The sequence below is a fragment of the Mobula hypostoma genome, chromosome 8, assembly GCF_963921235.1.
Source record: "Mobula hypostoma chromosome 8, sMobHyp1.1, whole genome shotgun sequence".
In the NCBI taxonomy this organism is placed as follows: Eukaryota; Metazoa; Chordata; class Chondrichthyes; order Myliobatiformes; family Myliobatidae; genus Mobula; species Mobula hypostoma.
This window is the reverse complement of record NC_086104.1, coordinates 20,625,275-20,643,667: the sequence shown is the minus strand read 5'-3', so window position 1 is coordinate 20,643,667 and position 18,393 is coordinate 20,625,275. Positions and strand designations below refer to the sequence as shown.

At 42.9% G+C, this 18,393-nt stretch overlaps 1 protein-coding gene across 2 annotated transcripts in view; it reads left to right on the top strand.

Moving 5' to 3' along the window:
* The first annotated feature begins 1,726 nt into the window (after window positions 1-1,726).
* ttc27 (tetratricopeptide repeat domain 27) overlaps window positions 1,727-18,393 on the top strand; it is a 299,781-nt gene continuing 283,114 nt past the window's right edge. For both annotated transcript variants that reach the window (XR_010018883.1, XM_063055545.1), the window contains exon 1: window positions 1,727-1,927. Coding sequence is in view for 1 of the 2 variants with exons in the window: in XM_063055545.1 (XP_062911615.1) it covers window positions 1,741-1,927 (187 nt within the window). In the remaining variant the exon portion in view is untranslated. The remainder of the gene's footprint in view (window positions 1,928-18,393) is intronic.

The following is an 18,393-nucleotide window of genomic DNA, read 5'->3' as shown; positions in this document are numbered from 1 at the left end:
ATTCCCTTCATTTATTTGTGACACTATGGCACTTAATTGGGACAAGAGACTGTTGAGACAGTTTCTCACCAGCGTCAGTTGTGTGCACTTGCATAGCCATTAAATACTACTCGGTGTTTAGAGCAATGAGTTTTAAAATAATGTCAGTTGTATGTGTTTATATTGAAAAAGCAAAGATTTTTGTACTGTTAGTTGGCGAGAAATAAGTAGTAAGACAATTTGGAACTGTTTTGCTCATTGCTGTTTCAAGCATTCAGGCTTGGAGTTTCCAGAAACAACCGGGAGTGGAAATGAAACTATGTCACTACTTAAAGTCAGAAATTACAAAGGTATCAACAATCATCTTGAATTTTACAATGAAAGTGAAGATTTGGAGGATACAATCATAAAGCATTGTAAGAAGGCAGACAGACGCATGCAAGTGAAGAATTGCAGGAATGATGCATGGGGGGGGTGCAGTGGGTAAGGTCTCCTCACCAACCACTGCTCTCCTCTCTTGCACTGCCCCTATAGGTGTCTGTGCTGTTCATTTATTTACAGTCAATCAAAAAAACACGGCAGATGAATTCCTCTGTTGATGATTATTAGGAACTAATACACTTATATAGTACTGTAGAGATATCGGTACTGTTCTCATTTGTTATGCATTCAATTTAAATACATAAATTGTTCTTCAGTTCAATGGTAGTTTGTCTTTGTCTATTTATAACCTTTTAACTATTTCCATAAACTTTGGCTAGTTGGTCTAAAGTGTCCCGATATGTCCCAATTAACTGGAATCGGCTGTATCAAATTAGAGGCCAGTCAGCTTCAGGCTGGTGGTAGGGCAAATAATGAAACCTCTAATGAAAGCAATGTTACATTAAGAACCAGAAAAAAAAGGAATAGCCTTCATGAAAATACGACTTCCCCAAATTTATTGCACGTTTGAAGATGTCACGGGGAGCCGACAAAGAAAATCCAGGAGGTGGAATCAATCTAGCTTTTCATTAAGCAGCCGATAAGGGACTCCCAATGTGAATGAGCAAGTCCAGAAAGCGTGGCATGGAGGAGGAAAAGGCGCCGAATATACTGACAGCAAGTTTAAGGACGGACGGCAGAACAGTGGAATTAAAGAGGAGCTATTCACTCAGGAAAAAGGCGAGCAATGAAGATAAATGCTGAGACCACTATTCTTCAGTTTAGACTCTGGAATCAACATGCTTTCGAAATTAAGAAATGATACCAAATTGGAGGCTGAAGATGGTGAACGCTAAGTGTAGACAGATTACAGGAAAACAATAATGGGCAAATAATTAGCAAACGAAGTTCAACACCACACCTGCTCTCACTCCCGTCCCTGCCTCTCTCCTCCTTACCCACTGCACCCCTCCCTGTGCATCATTCCTGCAATTCTTCGCTTGCATGGCTCTGCCTTTTCCTTTCTCTTGTAAATAGCTCCAGCTATTTCTTTCTCGCCTCACTCGTACTCTCGTTCTTTATTACATTGCTACTGTTGTCTCTTTCGCACTGTCACCCACTCAGCCACCCGCCGCTCTCCTCTCTTGCACTGCCCCTACTCAGTGTCTCAGCCTTCCGGCAGTCTATTCTGTTGCATTGCCTCTGCTCTCACGGTCTCACCTAGCCACAGGTCTCCTGTTTCCCTGTCTCAGCCAGCCACCACTCTCTCGCAACGCCCCTGTCCTGTCTGCCTCCGCTGTCAATCACTCAGCCTTACCCAGCCTGCCCCGCTCCGCTGTCATGGCTGCCGTGTTGTCAGATCGCCTGGAGGGAGCACATGGAGCTGCTCCGGGGGACGGCGGCAGCGCCAAGTCCCGGGGGGAACCTTGTGCAGCCACGGACGGGTTGCTGGAGCTCGAGCTGTCGGTGCTGCGAGGCTTCCAGAGAGCGGCGGAGGCCGGGCGCTGTAAACAGGAGCGCGGAACAGGTAAAGGTGCCGGGGTGGTCGCCTGGGGTTGGGACTTTTATGAGGGGGGCCGGGTTGGAAAGCGGGGACTGTGCGGTGAAGGTGTAGCTGTGCCTCTGCTCAGGAAGGTTTCAGCCACGTTCGTGCCCCTCCAACGGCCCCCCACTAAGTGTTATGTGCGTGAGCAGTCGGGCAGACACCACTTTCTACTGACCCTCACCCAGCATCATCACCACTAACCAGAAACTCAACTGGACTATTCACAGAAATACTTTGGCTGTAGAAGCTGTTCAAAAACTCTGTACTTCCAAGTTGTGAATTTCTTCACTTGGCATATTAAAACCAAGGTGCAAGTGAGGGGTGTGATGGAATAGTCTCCATTTCTTTGGATGAGTGCAGCCATAGCAACTTGCAAGACTCTTAAAACAGACCAGTTGATTGGCACCCTATCCATCACGCGAAGTACTGTAGGTACTCCTTCCACTACTGGTATGCATTGATTGTACAAGGGTACTGTCTAGGCATCTGCAATAGCACCTTGCAAACCTATGATGCCTCTTTCACATCCCTTTACTGGTGATGTTGGTACATTGTCAGACTAAATTCTAACTGACTAGGATTCTATCTTATCCATTAGGCGTTTGAAGAGATTTAGTTTGTCACCTAAAACATATGAAAATTTCTATGGAATTACAATGGAGAGCATTCTGACAGGCTGCATTACTGTCTAATATGGGGGTGGGGGTGGAATGCTACTGCATAGTATTGAAAGAAGCTTCCGAAAGTTGTAAAATTAGTCAGCTCCATCTTGGGTACTGGCCTCTGTAGTATCCATGGTATCTTCAAGGAGCGGTGCATCAGAAAGGCAGCGTCCATTATTAAGGACCCCATAACCCAGAACATGCACTCTTGTACAGAGGTACAGAGGCTTGAAGGCACGCACTCAATGATTCAGGAACAGTTTCTTCCCCTCTGCCATCCAATTCCTAAATGGATATTGAACCCATTAACACCACCTCACTTTTTTTTTTATATATTATTTCTGTTTTGCACTATCTTTAATCTATTTAATATACATATATTTACTTTAATCTTTATTGATTTATTCATTTTATATCATCAGGTATTGCATTGTACAGCTGCTGCTAAGTTAACAAATTTCACAACGCATGCCGGTGATAATAAACCTGATTCTGATCTCTCTTATTGTCACTCCTTTTCCACTATTTTGTTGGCTAATGTAACCCCACTTTTTAAAAAAGGAGGGAAGAGAGAAACTGGGGAATTATAGACCGGTTAGCCTAACGTCGGTGGTGAGGAAACTGCTGGGGTCAGTATCAAAGATGTGATAACAGCACATTTGGAAAGCGGTGAAATCATCGGACAAAGTCAGCATGGATTTGTGAAAGGAAAATCATGTCTGACGAATCTCATAGAATTTTTTGAGGATGTAACCAGTAGAGTGGATAGGGGAGAACCAGTGGATGTGGTATATTTGGATTTTCAAAAGGCTTTTGACAAGGTCCCACACAGGAGATTAGTGTGCAAACTTAAAGCACACGGTATTGGGGGTAAGGTATTGATGTGGATGGAGAATTGGTTAGCAGACAGGAAGCAAAGAGTGGGAATAAACAGGACCTTTTCAGAATGGCAGGCGGTGACTAGTGGGGTACCGCAAGGCTCAGTGCTGGGACCCCAGTTGTTTACGATATATATTAATGACTTGGATGAGGGAATTAAATGCAGCATCTCCAAGTTTGCGGATGACACGAAGCTGGGTGGCAGTCTTAGCTGTGAGGAGGATGCTAAGAGGATGCAGAGTGACTTGGATAGGTTGGGTGAGTGGGCAAATTCATGGCAGATGCAATTTAATGTGGATAAGTGTGAAGTTATCCACTTTGGTGGCAAAAATAGGAAAACAGATTATTATCTGAATGGTGGCCGATTAGGAAAAGGGGAGGTGCAACGAGACCTGGGTGTCATTATACACCAGTCATTGAAAGTGGGCATGCAGGTACAGCAGGCGGTGAAAAAGGCGAATGGTATGCTGGCATTTATAGCGAGAGGATTCCAGTACAGGAGCAGGGAGGTACTACTGCAGTTGTACAAGGCCTTGGTGAGACCACACCTGGAGTATTGTGTGCAGTTTTGGTCCCCTAATCTGAGGAAAGACATCCTTGCCATAGAGGGAGTACAAGGAAGGTTCACCAGATTGATTTCTGGGATGGCAGGACTTTCATATGAAGAAAGACTGGATGAACTGGGCTTGTACTCGTTGGAATTTAGAAGATTGAGGGGGGATCTGATTGAAACGTATAAAATCCTAAAGGGATTGGACAGGCTAGATGCAGGAAGATTGTTCCCGATGTTGGGGAAGTCCAGAACAAGGGGTCACAGTTTGAGGATAAAGGGGAAGCCTTTTAGGACCGAGATGAGGAAAAACTTCTTCACACAGAGAGTGGTGAATCTGTGGAATTCTCTGCCACAGGAAACAGTTGAGGCCAGTTCATTGGCTATATTTAAGAGGGAGTTAGATATGGCCCTTGTGGCTATGGGGATCAGGGGGTATGGAGGGAAGGCTGGGGCGGGGTTCTGAGTTGGATGATCAGCCATGATCATAATAAATGGCGGTGCAGGCTCGAAGGGCTGAATGGCCTACTCCTGTACCTATTTTCTATGTTTCTATGTCTATGTTGCACTTTTTGCTGTATTTGTTGTATTTCCTATTATCATGTTTGTCCTGTGAGCTTTGTGCGAGCGGGTGATTTTGCTACACTGTGACAGTGAATGAATTAGGCTCTACCAAGGAGGAAAGGGCAGCAAACACAGAACCACCATCTTCTGCTACACTTTCAAGACATACATCTGGACTTGGATGTACATTGACATTTCTTATCATTGCAGGGCCTGTTTTCTGGAAACTCTCCCAACAGCACTGCAGGAGGGTTTTCACCAGTAGGACTACAGTGGTTCACAATGAAGGCTCACTATCACATTCTCAAAGACAATAGGGATGCATAATGCTTACATTTAATGACAGAAGTCTCCTGATCAGTACTTATCCTTCAGTCCACATTATTAAAAAAGATTAACTGCTCATTGTACTCCGCATACCCCATCTGTTATTTATTTATGTACACACATTCTTTTTCTCTCTCTCCTTTTTCTCCCTCTGTCCCTCTCCTATACTCCTTGCCCATCCTCTGGGTCCCCCCCCCGCCCTTTCTTTCTCCCCGGACCTCCTGTCCCATGATCCTCTCATATCCCTTTTACCAGTCAACTGTCCAGCTCTTGGCTCCATCCCTCCCCCTCCTGTCTTCTCCTATCATTTTGGATCTCCCCCTCCCCCTCCCACTTTCAAATCTCTTACTCACCCTTCCTTCAGTTAGTCCTGACGAAGGGTCTCGGCCCAAAACGTTGACTGCACCTCTTCCTTGAAATGCTGCCTGGCCTGCTGCGTTCACCAGCAACTTTTATGTGTGTTGCTTGAAATTCCAGCATCTGCAGATTTCCTCGTGTTTGCGTAACTGCTCATTGACAAGTTATTATGTGAGCTTGCTGTGTGTAATTTGATGAGTCGCTTCAGACAGTGACTGAAAGTACCTCATTGCAATAGAGTGCTTTGGGACATTCTGATGATATGAAAAGGGGAGATCTGATTTTGTCCAATTTTCAGTAACTTACATTTGTAAAGTTTTGTGACTTTGGAAAGAAATTAAATAATTTAATTTTATTGTGCATTGGAAAAGTTTGTTAGTTATTTTTAATCATATTATTCTCTTTTGTAACTTGATAATGGTTTGGGAGAGCTAACAGTCTCTGTAACACTTACTCGGTTCGTCTGGGTTTGTTTGTTCATTGCGTGCTGTGTCGTATGATGTGGGCAATCATAGTCATGATTATTCTTGGCAAACCACTTCTGAAGAAAAATTTGCTATGCTGCCTTCTGGACAGTATCTTTATAAGATGAGTGACCCCAGCCATGATCAATACTCTTCAGAGATTGTCTGCCTGGCATCAGTGGTTGTGATGTACAACAGCTGCTCATACGACTGCTCCCGTAGCTTCCCGTGACCCTGACCAGGGTGGGGGGGGGGTTTACACCTTGCCCAAGGGTGACCTGCAGGCTAACAGAGAGAAGGAGCACACTATACCTCCTTTGGTTGAGACCATCGCTACCCTGCCACCCTTATCTGGGTACATGGTTTAAATATCTCTTCCCTGGGTGGCATCTGAAACTTGCTTGCAGATTGCATATGACGGAATGTATTCACTCACACTGTAAAATTAGTAAATGTTTCTCAGTTTTTCCCATTTTTGAAATGTAATTTGTGGCTCACTGAAAAAATGCCTGACCCAGTACAATTCTTGTATATTTGATTTTGGGATCTGGGTGTTGCTGGCAAGACCAGCATTTATTTGCACTTCCTTTTCCCTCCAAGGTGGTGGTGGGACAACAACTTGAACTACTGCAGTGCTTCGATGAAAATATTTCCTACGTTGCTCTTAGGTTTTTCTAGGATTTGCAGTGAAGGAATCAGAATCAGATTTAATATCACTGACATATTTCGCAGAACTTGTTAATTTTATGGCAGCAGTACAATGAAATACATGATAAATAAATATAGAGAAAAAAATTGAGTTGCATTAAGTATATATATGTCTATTAAATAAAGTTTAAAATAAATAGTGCAAATAACAGAAATAAAAAGTAGTGGCCATTCAGATATCGATGGCAGAGGGGAAGAAGCTGTTCCTGAATTGCTGAGCGTGTGCCTTCAGGTTTCTGTACCTCATTCCCGATGGTAGCAATGTTTGTGGGCTCTGCGATGTTTACTCTGCTCTGCACTGAACTGGGGCTGTGGCCTGCTCTTGCTGCTCTGAGCTCTGTGTTTGAGCATTCTTCGTGTCTGTGGACTCACTTTTGTTCTGAATGCCATTTGCTTACTTTCATTGATTGCATGTTTTTTTTCTCTCTGCACATTGGGTGTTTGACGGTCTTTTTTTTATAATGGCTTCTTTAAGGTTTCTTTGTTTTGTGGCTGCCTGTAAGGAGATGAATCTCAAGGTTGTATAAATGTACTTTGAACTTTTGAAGTATAGCTCTTGCAGTCTTTTTCCCCTCTTTCTGAGCTGGAGAGTCACCCTTGATGGCACAAATCATGATGCTGTTGCTGCTTTCCCTTAGGAGGCCATTTCCTCTCTCCCTCAACAGTTCCCAATGTAATATACCTGAGAAGCAGTTAGCCACAATAAAGTCTTGCATTACCTGCTTGTGCCTACTATGCCCCCTGTGGTCATCTATTCCTCTTCTACTTGTGCAGCTATTACTCGCAATGTGACCAGTTTGTTAAACTTGTCTTGCTGGATGCCTTCAGCATTGTTGTCACTCCATATCAAATCCATCCATTTGCGGAATGCTGGAAGTGTCCTGATTTCCCACATAATGCAGGAGATGTCAATGGAACATCTATTGCTATACCTGCTATGCAATTGTGACCCTAGATTAGGTTAGCAGCTTAATCTAGGAGAAGACAGCCTCCGGCCTGGGCAATCTTGAGAAATCTTGTTTGGGTGGATGCTGTGTGATGTGTTCCCCTGTTACCACGAAATAACAAACAGTACACAATATGCGATTAAACGACTGAGCTTTATAATTCTTAATTTGACTGTAGCGTTAGCAAAGAAAACAAAAAAGAAAAAGGTCCATTCTCATGAAACAGTCTAATACACAATGTCGGAGCTCATGGTTTTCCCGTCTGTTCGCTCTCCATCAATTTTCTCCCCGGCTGTCGACACCCGACCTCATTCCAAGTCCATTCTCTCCTGCAGTCTATGACTTCTCCATTTTGACATCTTCTCTCGCAAAACCTTCTGTTGGGCCCACAAGAAAGAAAAACATCTCCCCTCATTGGCCAGCGCCCGTCATCTCTAGTCATAACCCAAACACTGCGCTGCAGAGAAACCATCACGTCAGCAGGAAAACCTTTCCCAGGACATTACACAACCTTTTTCAAACCTCAAATTCAGTCATTGAAAGTGAGTGATACTTAAGCCTGATTCATACTTCTGCATCAAATGGACGCCGTAACCTACGCAAGTGGCCTACGCGCATTGTGAGCATTTATACTTGTGCGTTGGTGTGTCTGCGTCGCTCTGCAATTCGCGCAAGTCACACATGCACACACATCTGCCCACACAAGGTCATGGTCATGGTAGTCTTTCACGGGGTAAACAAGACGCGAGTGTCTTTTTTCGTAAAAACGAAATGTGTCCTCCATAATTTCGGAGGTCTGTAAAGCTTTATGGAAAGCATTGCAGCCAGAGTTCCTTCCCTGCCCTTCAGTCGCCCAATGGGAAGCTATTGCAGCATAGGAGGAAATGCGATGCTACCAAGCGAACCTATCACAGTTTTTACGGTCTGCGTTGCTGCGATGCGCGGTTACATTTTGGGAGAGGTGCGAGTCGCAGCAATGCAGGCTCTCGTGTAGGGTTCCGTGTCGGCTTTGCGTAGGGTTTGCAGAGACGCAGTACTTACGGCGACTTGTTGATGCAGAAGTATAAACCAGGCTTTATTATGCAAACAAGACATTATAGTATTCGTAACGTAGTTCTCCAACTTCAAATGTTGCCTCCTGTTGGAAATGATTGTTTTAATAGTTTTCCACAGAAAGGGAGATAATTGAGTCGAACAGATCCTTCAGCCCATAGTGTTGTACTGAACCAATTAAATTGGTAATCAAATGGCTAGCTTATCTCTTCTGCCTACACAATCCTTCCATTTTCCTCACATTCATGTTCCAACTTAAACGACTCTTAGAAGTCCTAATGTATCTGCCCTTGCCACCATCCCGAGCAATGCATTCCAGACACCCAGCACTCTGTGTAAAAAAAAAAGCAGCAATTTGCCCTCGCGTCTCCTTTGAAATTGCCCCCTCTTAAATGCATGCTGTCTAGTATTAGACATTTCAACCCTGGGGATAAAGGATACTGTTTGTCGATGCTATCTATCCCTCTCATAATCTTATCTACCTGTATCAGATCTCCCCTCAGCCTTCACTAGTCCAGAGAAAATAACACGTTTGTTCCACCTGTCATTGCAGCACATGCCCTCCCATCCAGGCAGCATCCTGGTAAAACTCTTCTGCACCTTCTTCAAAGCCTCAACATCCTTCCTACAATGAAGCAACCAAAGCTATATGCAGTACTCTAGATGTGGCTGAACTGGAGCTTTATAAAGCTGCAACACAACTTTATGACTTTTGAATTAAATGTCACAATTAATGAAGGAAACATGTCCGTTCCTCAATGTCCCAGTAGCTATTGGGAAGTCTACAGTATAATTCCATCAGAGTGATTACACCTTTCCTATTACAAACAAGTTGCTACTTAGGGTTAAGCAGATGCTGGAAATGCAAGCAACATACACAAAATGCTGGAGGAACTCAGCAAGCCAGGCAGCATCTCTCGAAAAGAGTACGATTGACGTTTCAGGCCAAGACCCTTCAGCAGGACTAGAGAAAAAAAAAGACTGCTTCATCGAGCACCTACACTCCACCTGTTAGAAAAAGCAGGATCTCCCAGTAACCACCCATTCCCATTCCGATACCTCTATCCATGGCCTCCTCTACTGTTGCAATGAGGCCGCTCTCAGGTTGGAGGAACAGCACCTTGTATTCCGTCTGGGTAGCCTCCAACCTGATGGCATGAACATCGATTTCTCGAACTTCCGGTAAGCCCCCCTACTGCCCCACCTTCACCATTCTCCATCTCCTTTTCCCTGTCTCACTGGATGGCTCTTGATGTGAGTTGGCAACAGCACATGACGAACGTCGAGCTCTATGACGACCTACCGATGCTCTCCACTAAAATTGAGGTGAGAAGACTGCAACTAGCAGGGCACTGTCTACGCCACCCCGAGCTACCTGCCAGCCTAGTCATCATATGCGAGCCCAAGCACGGGAGGATGAACCCTGGGCGCCCTCCCAAGACTATGGCCAACCCTTTATCTCTTTCACCAATCAACTTCCCAGCTCTTGACTTCACTCCTCTCTCTCCCCCCACCCCCCTGTTTCCCCTATCACCTTGTGTTTTTCCCTCCCCTCTCCCATCTTTTAACTCTACTCTTCATCTTTTTTTCTCCAGTCCTGCTGAAGGGTCTCGACCGAAAATGTCGACTATTTACTCTTTTCCATAGACATTGCCTGGACTGCTGAGTTCCTCCAGCATTTTGTGTGTGTTACACCATTCCTATTGTAAGGGGGTTTCGTCTTTTATGTTACTGTACAGGCTAATTAAAATGGCTTCTTTGTTATGTTATACTTGGGAATGCGTCTTTGTTATGTTAAGCGCTGAGAAAGTTCTTGTGCTAGCAGCTTGTTTTGGATTAGACTGTAATAAGATATTACGAACCAATTGGGATAGTTATTATGTTTTTGGTGTATCTGAAGATATTGTATGCGCGGGGTTTTGGGGCAGAAGGCGAGAGAGAGAGACGGAGGATGGACCAGGTGCTGTGAGTCCACTAACGGGGTCGTACCCCGAGCGGGGCATTCGGTGAGGAGAGGAGACGGAGACGGACTTGTGTGGAGCGTCTGGTCGACCACCATTGTTGGTCCCAGGCGGCCGGTCGAGGTGGTCTGAGGGGTCGCAGGGTGAAGAAGGAGGGTCCTGAGCTCCAACTGTTCAGTGAACAAAGAGATTGAACTTTGATAAGTGTGGTGCCTTTTATTTTCCTTTTATATTTTGTCTCTATTAATTATATAGTTCCAGTAATATCTATAAACTGTAAATCATTTAATCGTATCTGGTGTATTGTCTGTTATTTGGGCGGGGTGGGGTACATCACGCAGCATCCACACAAACTGATTCCCCAGTTTGGCGGGGCCGAGGGCTGTTTCCCTAGACGACAGCGAGCTGAGCGACCCTGAGGGTGGTTGGGCTGACCTATGGGGTGTCAGTTCAATGCTGGTTTTCATATGTAAGGAATAAAGATGCCCCTGCTCAATAATTCAGCTCTGTGGCTTTACTTTGGATGCAGAGCTGCTATGTTTTGGACAGGGTGACATTGTCAAGCATTCTGAAGAACTGTTGCGCCTAGTTCTGGAGAATCTAATCCACTTTGCTTAATGAAAATAGAAAAGATTAAGAGACGAGAGGAAAAAGCAGCCATGCGGTTGTAAGGAAATCCCTTGTTTCTAGTGAAAGATTGCAGCATGCTGTTGTTCAGTGGGACTCGGAGTGCTCGAGCGTGAATCGCAGCAGGTTATCACGAAGGCAGGTGGAATGAATGTTGGCCTTCATTACTGGAGGGATTGAATTTAAGAGCAGGGAGGGTATGCACAGGGTTCTGGTGAGGCTGCACATGGAGGAGTGTGTGCCTTTCTGGTCTCTAACAAAATATATACTGGCTTTGGAGGCAGTGTAGAGGAGGCTCACCAGGTTTATTCTGGTAATGAAGAGAGGTTGAGTCACTTTGCTGGAATTCAGAAGAGTGAGAGGGTATTTTATAGAAGCACATGAAAGGGATTGATAAGAACTAGGGGACAAAGCCTCAAGATTCAGGTAAATAGATTTAGGACCGAGATGAGGAGAAGCTGCTTCCCCCAGAGAGTCGTGAATCTGTGGAATTCTCTGCTCAGGAAAGCGATAGGTAGCTTCCTCATTAAGTATATTTAATAAACAGTTAGACAGATTTTTGCTTAGCATGGGAATTAAGGGTTACGGTGCAAAGGCGGGTAGGTGGAACTGAACCCACAGCCAGATCAGCCATGATCTTACTGAATGGCGGAACAGTCTTGATGGGCCAAATGGCCAACTCCTGCTCCTTTTTCTTAATCACCTTTTCATCATATTTATTTGAAATATGTCTGTTGGAATTGAAAGCTTCACAAGGAACAGCATTACCCAACATCATCACCTGGCTACAATGCAAATCCTGGAGTTTCCATTGAAGAGTTATCTCCACTTGTACTGTACAGCTGCATTCACATGTGAGTCTGTTCTCTGTTTGCACTGAGATGTGAAATGAATGAATGTATTCCATTATTTTGCCAGTGGTTAATAGTGGCTATGTGAAACAAGCTGACAGTGCAAGTCTTGCTATTTAGTGACATGGTTGACATTACTGTTGATGACTAGTGAACTGGAAAGCTCCGATAGATGAAGAAAAACATCTTTCATTTGCAACCATATGATCTCCCAAGTGCTTTACAGAAAATAAAGTACTTTCAGAGGTGTGGCCCTGGATTTAATAAATGTTATGGGTCGGGCTTGTTATTGTCTATATCCTTGAGTTATCTACTTTCCTTTCAGTACAAAGTCTTTGCATTTACTGTTTTACTCTTCTTGGTATATTATGTACTGAAAGGATATTTCACCTTATGAAGAATCTAGAACCAAGGGGTAAGGGTTCAGAATTGTCCGAGTCAGGAGTTGGAATTCCATCTCTTTGGTTTGTGAATCTTTTGAATTCTCCATCTCAGAGAGCTGGGGAGGCTGAATTAATGAATGCATTTAAGAGTGAGATATGTGGATGTTTGAACGCAGCGAAGTCGAGGGTTATGAAAAACAGACAAGAAAAGAGTTGGGGCTATCATTAGTCATGCTCCCGTGTCTGCAGTCTATTTAGTGATCAAAGGGAGGCTGAAAGCTCGGTTCTTCTGAAAGCCAGGACATTATAAATACGGCTCTACTTTTTAAATTTGTTGACTGAATTTATTTTTTTATTTCAACTGTACAATTTATTCATAGATAATTTCAAATATGTATATTACACAGAACAATCATGGTACATAATGGTATATAATCTGCATAAGAAAAGCTGTAACTAAGGACTGTATGTAACTTGAGCCAAAATTTCCAAAATGTACCATTGTAATATCGCGTAGTGCATTGTTATCTCAGTGCAGTTAGGCAATCGCTGGAAATAGTGCAGTATTTTGATTAATATATGTCCAAAGAAATGTTAACTATTTGCCACACACATCAAAGTTGCTGGTGAACGCAGCAGGCCAGGCTGCATCTATAGGAAGAGGTACAGTCGACGTTTCAGGCCGAGACCCTTCGTCAGGACTAACTATTTGCCTGAGCTTTTGCACTGTAAGTTTAAAGACAAATCTATGAACACCATCATTGATGCACAATTCTGGTCCACTAGAAATTACATCGACTAGAGGACAGAATTGTAAAATCAATGCAGTTGTTAACTGCATGTCATGAACGCTGCTGGTGAGAGGACACGTGAATTTGTATCGTGTATTTCATCAGTGACTTATTGTCTTAAATAATTTTAGATGACTAATCCATTTTACTTTTCAAACAAATGAGAATTCTGGATAGGACAATAATCTTATATTTGAAATACTTAAATGTTTCGAACTTCTACAGTTTGTGACATGAGGCAATATTGTGCTCTTGTTCAACTTTGAACCAACCAGATGTTCTATCAGAAAAGTAATTAGTAATAGAGTCATAGAAAACTACAGCACAAAAACAGGCCCTTTGGCCCATCTATCCATGACTGGTTACACAAAGACCATGATTCTTAATCATTTGCATTGGAATGTTTCCTCCAGATCTTGAAAACTGGTATGGGTTTCCCAAGCACTATTGATTGAATTGTAGCGGTGTGCTACACACAACGCTAGAATAACAACACGTAGTCGGTGAGTTGTAGTTGCAAAAAAAGAGAATTATTCAAACTTCGTGGCCTCCTTTAAAGCCTTCCCGTTCCTGCCCTCCCCGGGCAGGACTACTGTGGGGAATGCATATTCACAGACCCTTCCCGCGTACGGAATTTTCCCCCTGCTGGTGAAGATGGCCTGGCGCCCTCTTTGGGGCTGGCCCCTCTGCCGGCGCACGCTGTTTCGTGAGCCGGTTCGAGTGCACTGGAAAGTGGGTCACCACAGAATTCTCTTTTTCTAAAGTTTGTATGACTAGTTCTGGATTCTGTTTTTAGTTTAGAGGGAGACTATAAGAGATAAATGTTCTGGTTGGATAATTGTTATCATTTCATACACATTCTTTTCAATGTACACATTTAAAAACAAAGTTTGTAAGTACTTGGCATTCTCTTCCCAGGGAACATCCACAGGTACAGTCAGCCCTCCTGATCTGCGACTTCCGCATGTGCGAATTCAACCAGTCGAGAAAACCCAGAAGTGCTCTTCCAGCACTTGCTGTTCGAACAAGTCTTGTCATTATTCCATAAACAATGCAGAATAACAACTATATTACATAGCATTTACATTGTATTAGGTATTATAAGTAATCTAGAGATGATTTAAAGTATACGGGAGGATGTGTGTAGGTTATCGTGGATCGGGATCGAAAAAAAAACTTACTTAGGAAGTTCTCTTACTAAGTAAGTCGGAGCAGGTACATCCGATATTATTTAGCGTCAGTTAGTCAAACGTTTGTCTTAGTATATATTTTTTTCCTTTCTATGCATATAAAACACTTAAGAAACGTATGTTTCAGTGCCGGGCTTGGGAACAGAAGTTCCCAAGTTCGATCCAGTGACAGATCGTTCCTGAGCGTGCTCTCCATCTGTGCCGGGTTGATGTGGAGGATCAAAAACCCAAAACCCCAAAACCCAATAATTAAACCACTGCGTTGTTTAGTAATAACTGTAGCTTTCATTGGGGCAGGGCTTTTCTCACTTTATCCTTTAAAATTGTTCCAATTGTTGATCGACTGTAGCCTAACGCTTTTCCAGTGACCAATGGCGTTTCACCTCTTTCTGATCGCTTTATTATTTCAGCTTTATTTTAAATCGCGATCGCGATTATTTTCGATAACAGAAACATTGCAGATTCAGAGCTCTGCCGCCGGGTCCTAATGTCCACCGCACTGAGACAGGTTAAATAAGGTCCGGGGTTCTACTGGGTCCTAAGGTCCACAGCATTGAGACAGGTTGAATAAGGTCTGGTGTTCTGCTGGGTCCTAAGGTCCACAGCATTGAGACAGGTTGAATAAGTGACTTGAGCATCCGTGTTTTTTTGGTATCCGCGAGGGGTCCCGGAACCAATCCCTCGCGGATTAGGAGAGCCGACTGTGTATAATTCTGATTCTGTTATTCAAAGGCAGGTATATGATTATCAGATCTTTTAGAACCAGTAGCTTGAAGCCACTTCTTACTGGATACTTACAGCAGAAGGCTAATAGTAGACTGGCTGTGAATTAAAAACTTAATTCGAGTATAGGTTGGCAGTTGTAGGATGACTTGTAGTTTAGTATTAAATCATCTATGTGCTGTTAGAAATGAGTGATTAAAAAGTTATGCATGGAGTAGAAGGGCCTTACTAGCCACAGCTGATGAGCATTCACTGTCTACAGATGGAAGGAATACTGCACTCGCAGCATCTCTTCACCTTAAGTCTATAAAATCTATATTTGAAATAAAAGGTAATGACCTTTGTCCTTTATGGAATGCAGTGAATGTAACCTAAAGCAAATTTTTACCTGTGTATTAGTTGAATTGCTTACTTGTTGCACTTTACACCATATGGATCCATTTTTAGCAGTCTTGAAAAAATGTGGGCTATTGAATTTTTAAGGATGAACTATGTAATGTATTTTCAATTTAAAAATAAAATTTCAGATTACAAAATGAATAAAAGTGTTATGGATTTAGGAATATGGTTTTACTCTGAGACAAAGATTCAAAGGTTCATTTTATTGACAAAGTATGCATGTACAGGACAACTCTGATATATGCCTACTCCAGATAGCCATTAAATACAAAAAGACCATGGGCATTGATGAAAGAAAAGAAAAGACATCAGCCCCCCCCCCCACAACCGGCATGAAAAAGAAAAGAAACAAAACTCACAGGCCCCAAAATCCCCTCCCCCCACCTGCAGCAAAAAATCAGCCACAAAATCAATAACCGACCCCTCCTCACTTTCAGAAGAGAACAGCTATGGTAGCGCCAAACCCCCAACCCCACCTCTTACACACAAAAAAAATTAACAGATCAGCCACCCGCCAATTGACCACAGGAAAGAAAACACTGGAAAACTGAAGGAAAGCAATATAAAGTACAGTCCAATAAAAAAGTAACGATGTTCTTCCCACCAAAACAATGACCTAGAACTGAGAGAGGCCTGGCAGAACTGGGTTTGGCAAATGAACGATGAAGTGCGTCAGCATTTGGATGTCCTGTTGGTTGGAATCCCTTAGGGCATTATTAGTAACAGGTTTCAGAGTGTTTGTATAAAGTCTGTCTGCCCATAATGATGGTGTTAAAATAGAACAGTGGGGGGTTATGATTCTTTTGGATTCCCTGTTGCTGATATTTCACTGTGTAATTTCTGCCTGCCATTTCCGAATTGAAAATTTTGGCAACGTAGGAAAAACTAAAAGGCTGAATTTTGAAAGATGTGTATGGTCATGCTGGCAACGTGAATTGTTCAGTTAGGTGTTACCAATTTATAATAAAACCATTTGATTTCCCAAAAGCAACCTGCATTAGAAATAAGATCTTTGACTTGCAGTTGATGAATATCAAACTTTGTGTCTGTCATCTCAGGCTTCCAGTTAAAACTGGAGCTTAATTACTTGCACCAGGATTGGAAACTCTTCAAATTGGTCGCAGCAGAATTGTGATTCTTTTATGTGGAAAAGATTGTTTTAGTCAAAAAATAGAACAATATGCTATTATTTTTAATATCAAAGTAATTTGCTGTTTTTAATATCTCTTTGTACATTGATACTGTTTTAAGGCAGACAAAGTACAATGTATAGCAGTTCCATTATTGAGAGAACTCCTATTTATGATGGAATGTGAGCCAGTAGTGTTCCATTATGAAGTACAAACATGAATTGGATGTGGCAAGAATAATTACATGTTAGAAATATCTCTCGTTGTCTGTTCACGTATGGATCTTCACATCTGTCTACTTTAATTTTGTATTTTTGCTTTGGTACGAAGAATTAATTGGAACTGAGTGCTTCACATGTATAATAGCGTGACTGAGGGAATGCTGCATTGCAGTCATTACCAACAGAAACAAGTTTACCTGGTTAGTTATTTGAATGGAGACATTGCTTTGTGTAACTTGGCTGCTTTCATGGTGAAAGCAGAGTGGGACACATTGAAGAACAATTTAGCTGGAGTATGTTCGAATACTTATGCTACATTTTACAATAAGAGTTGTCGAGCATTACAGCACAGAACCAGGTCCTTTGGGCCATCAAGTCCATGCCAACATGGTTTTCTGCCTAGTTCTATCTACCTACACCTTAGGAGAGCTTTCCATACTTCTCCCATCCACGTACCTATCCAAACCTTTCTGAAATATTACCGCTGAACCTGTATCCACTACTTCAGCTGGCAGCTCATTCCGTATTCACATCCTCTGAGTGAAGTAGTTACCCATCAGGTTCTCCTTAAATATTTCACCTTTTATCCTAAACCTATGACCTCCCAGGGGAAAAAGCCTGCATGTATTTACCCTATCTATACTTCTGAAGTTTGTATTCGATCTCCCCTCAATCTCTAGCACTCCAGGAAATAACCCCTAATCTATTCAGCCAGCCCTGTAATTTAGAAACTCAAGTTCCGGCAGCATCCTTGTAAATTTTCTCGACTCGTTCAAGCTTACTGTACTGAGCGAAGGTCTTAGGCACCCGAACTATATAGCTGAAACTTTTGCACAGTACTATATTTGTCAATGTAGAGTGCAGAGCGTGTGTAAATCTTGTGGGAGCAGAAGGTATTGGGAATGGTGAGGGTGGAGCACTGTGGGAGGGCTGTGGCTCAGGCTGCAGAGAAGGAGGGCCAGGGCCAGGGAGTGGTGTGGCTGCAGACATACCCTGCCCTGAGACACCAGGTAAGGTCATTTGATTACAAACAATCCGTTTATTGATTATTACAGAATGTCTCTCTAGTGCTTCCTGCTCCCTCCCCTCTCTCTTCCCCTTTTCCCAACCATGATTCCCCTCTCCCTGCCCCCTTCCCACTCTCTGTCCATAATAGAGACCCATATCAGAATCAGATTTATCATCACTCACATATGTCATGAAATTAGTTTTTTTGCCGGTACAATGCAATACATAAAATCACTACAGTACTGTGCACCCATGCTATATACAGTATATGTGCCCAAGACCTTTGCACAGTACTGTAGGTCAGTGATCAGAACTGCACATGAGACTCTAAATTTGCCCTCACCAACATGATTGTTACAATGAATAATCTTAGTTCAATAAAAAAATGTCATATTCAGGAAGATCTAAGCCTGATTTACACTTGGATAGCAGGAGAATCTTTTCGTGATATGAGCAACAGCAACGATTATCTTTATTATCTACTGGCCATTGCACATTTTAGGTGTTTTCAGACTGTGATGGACCTGTCTTCCATGTGCTGCAGTCCTTGTGTTGATGCTTCATGAAACCATTCAGAAGAGAGCTTTAGGATATTGGGCTGGTGAAAAGAAACAGGCATTTCTACAAAGGCTGAAGGCACATTTCTTTGAAGT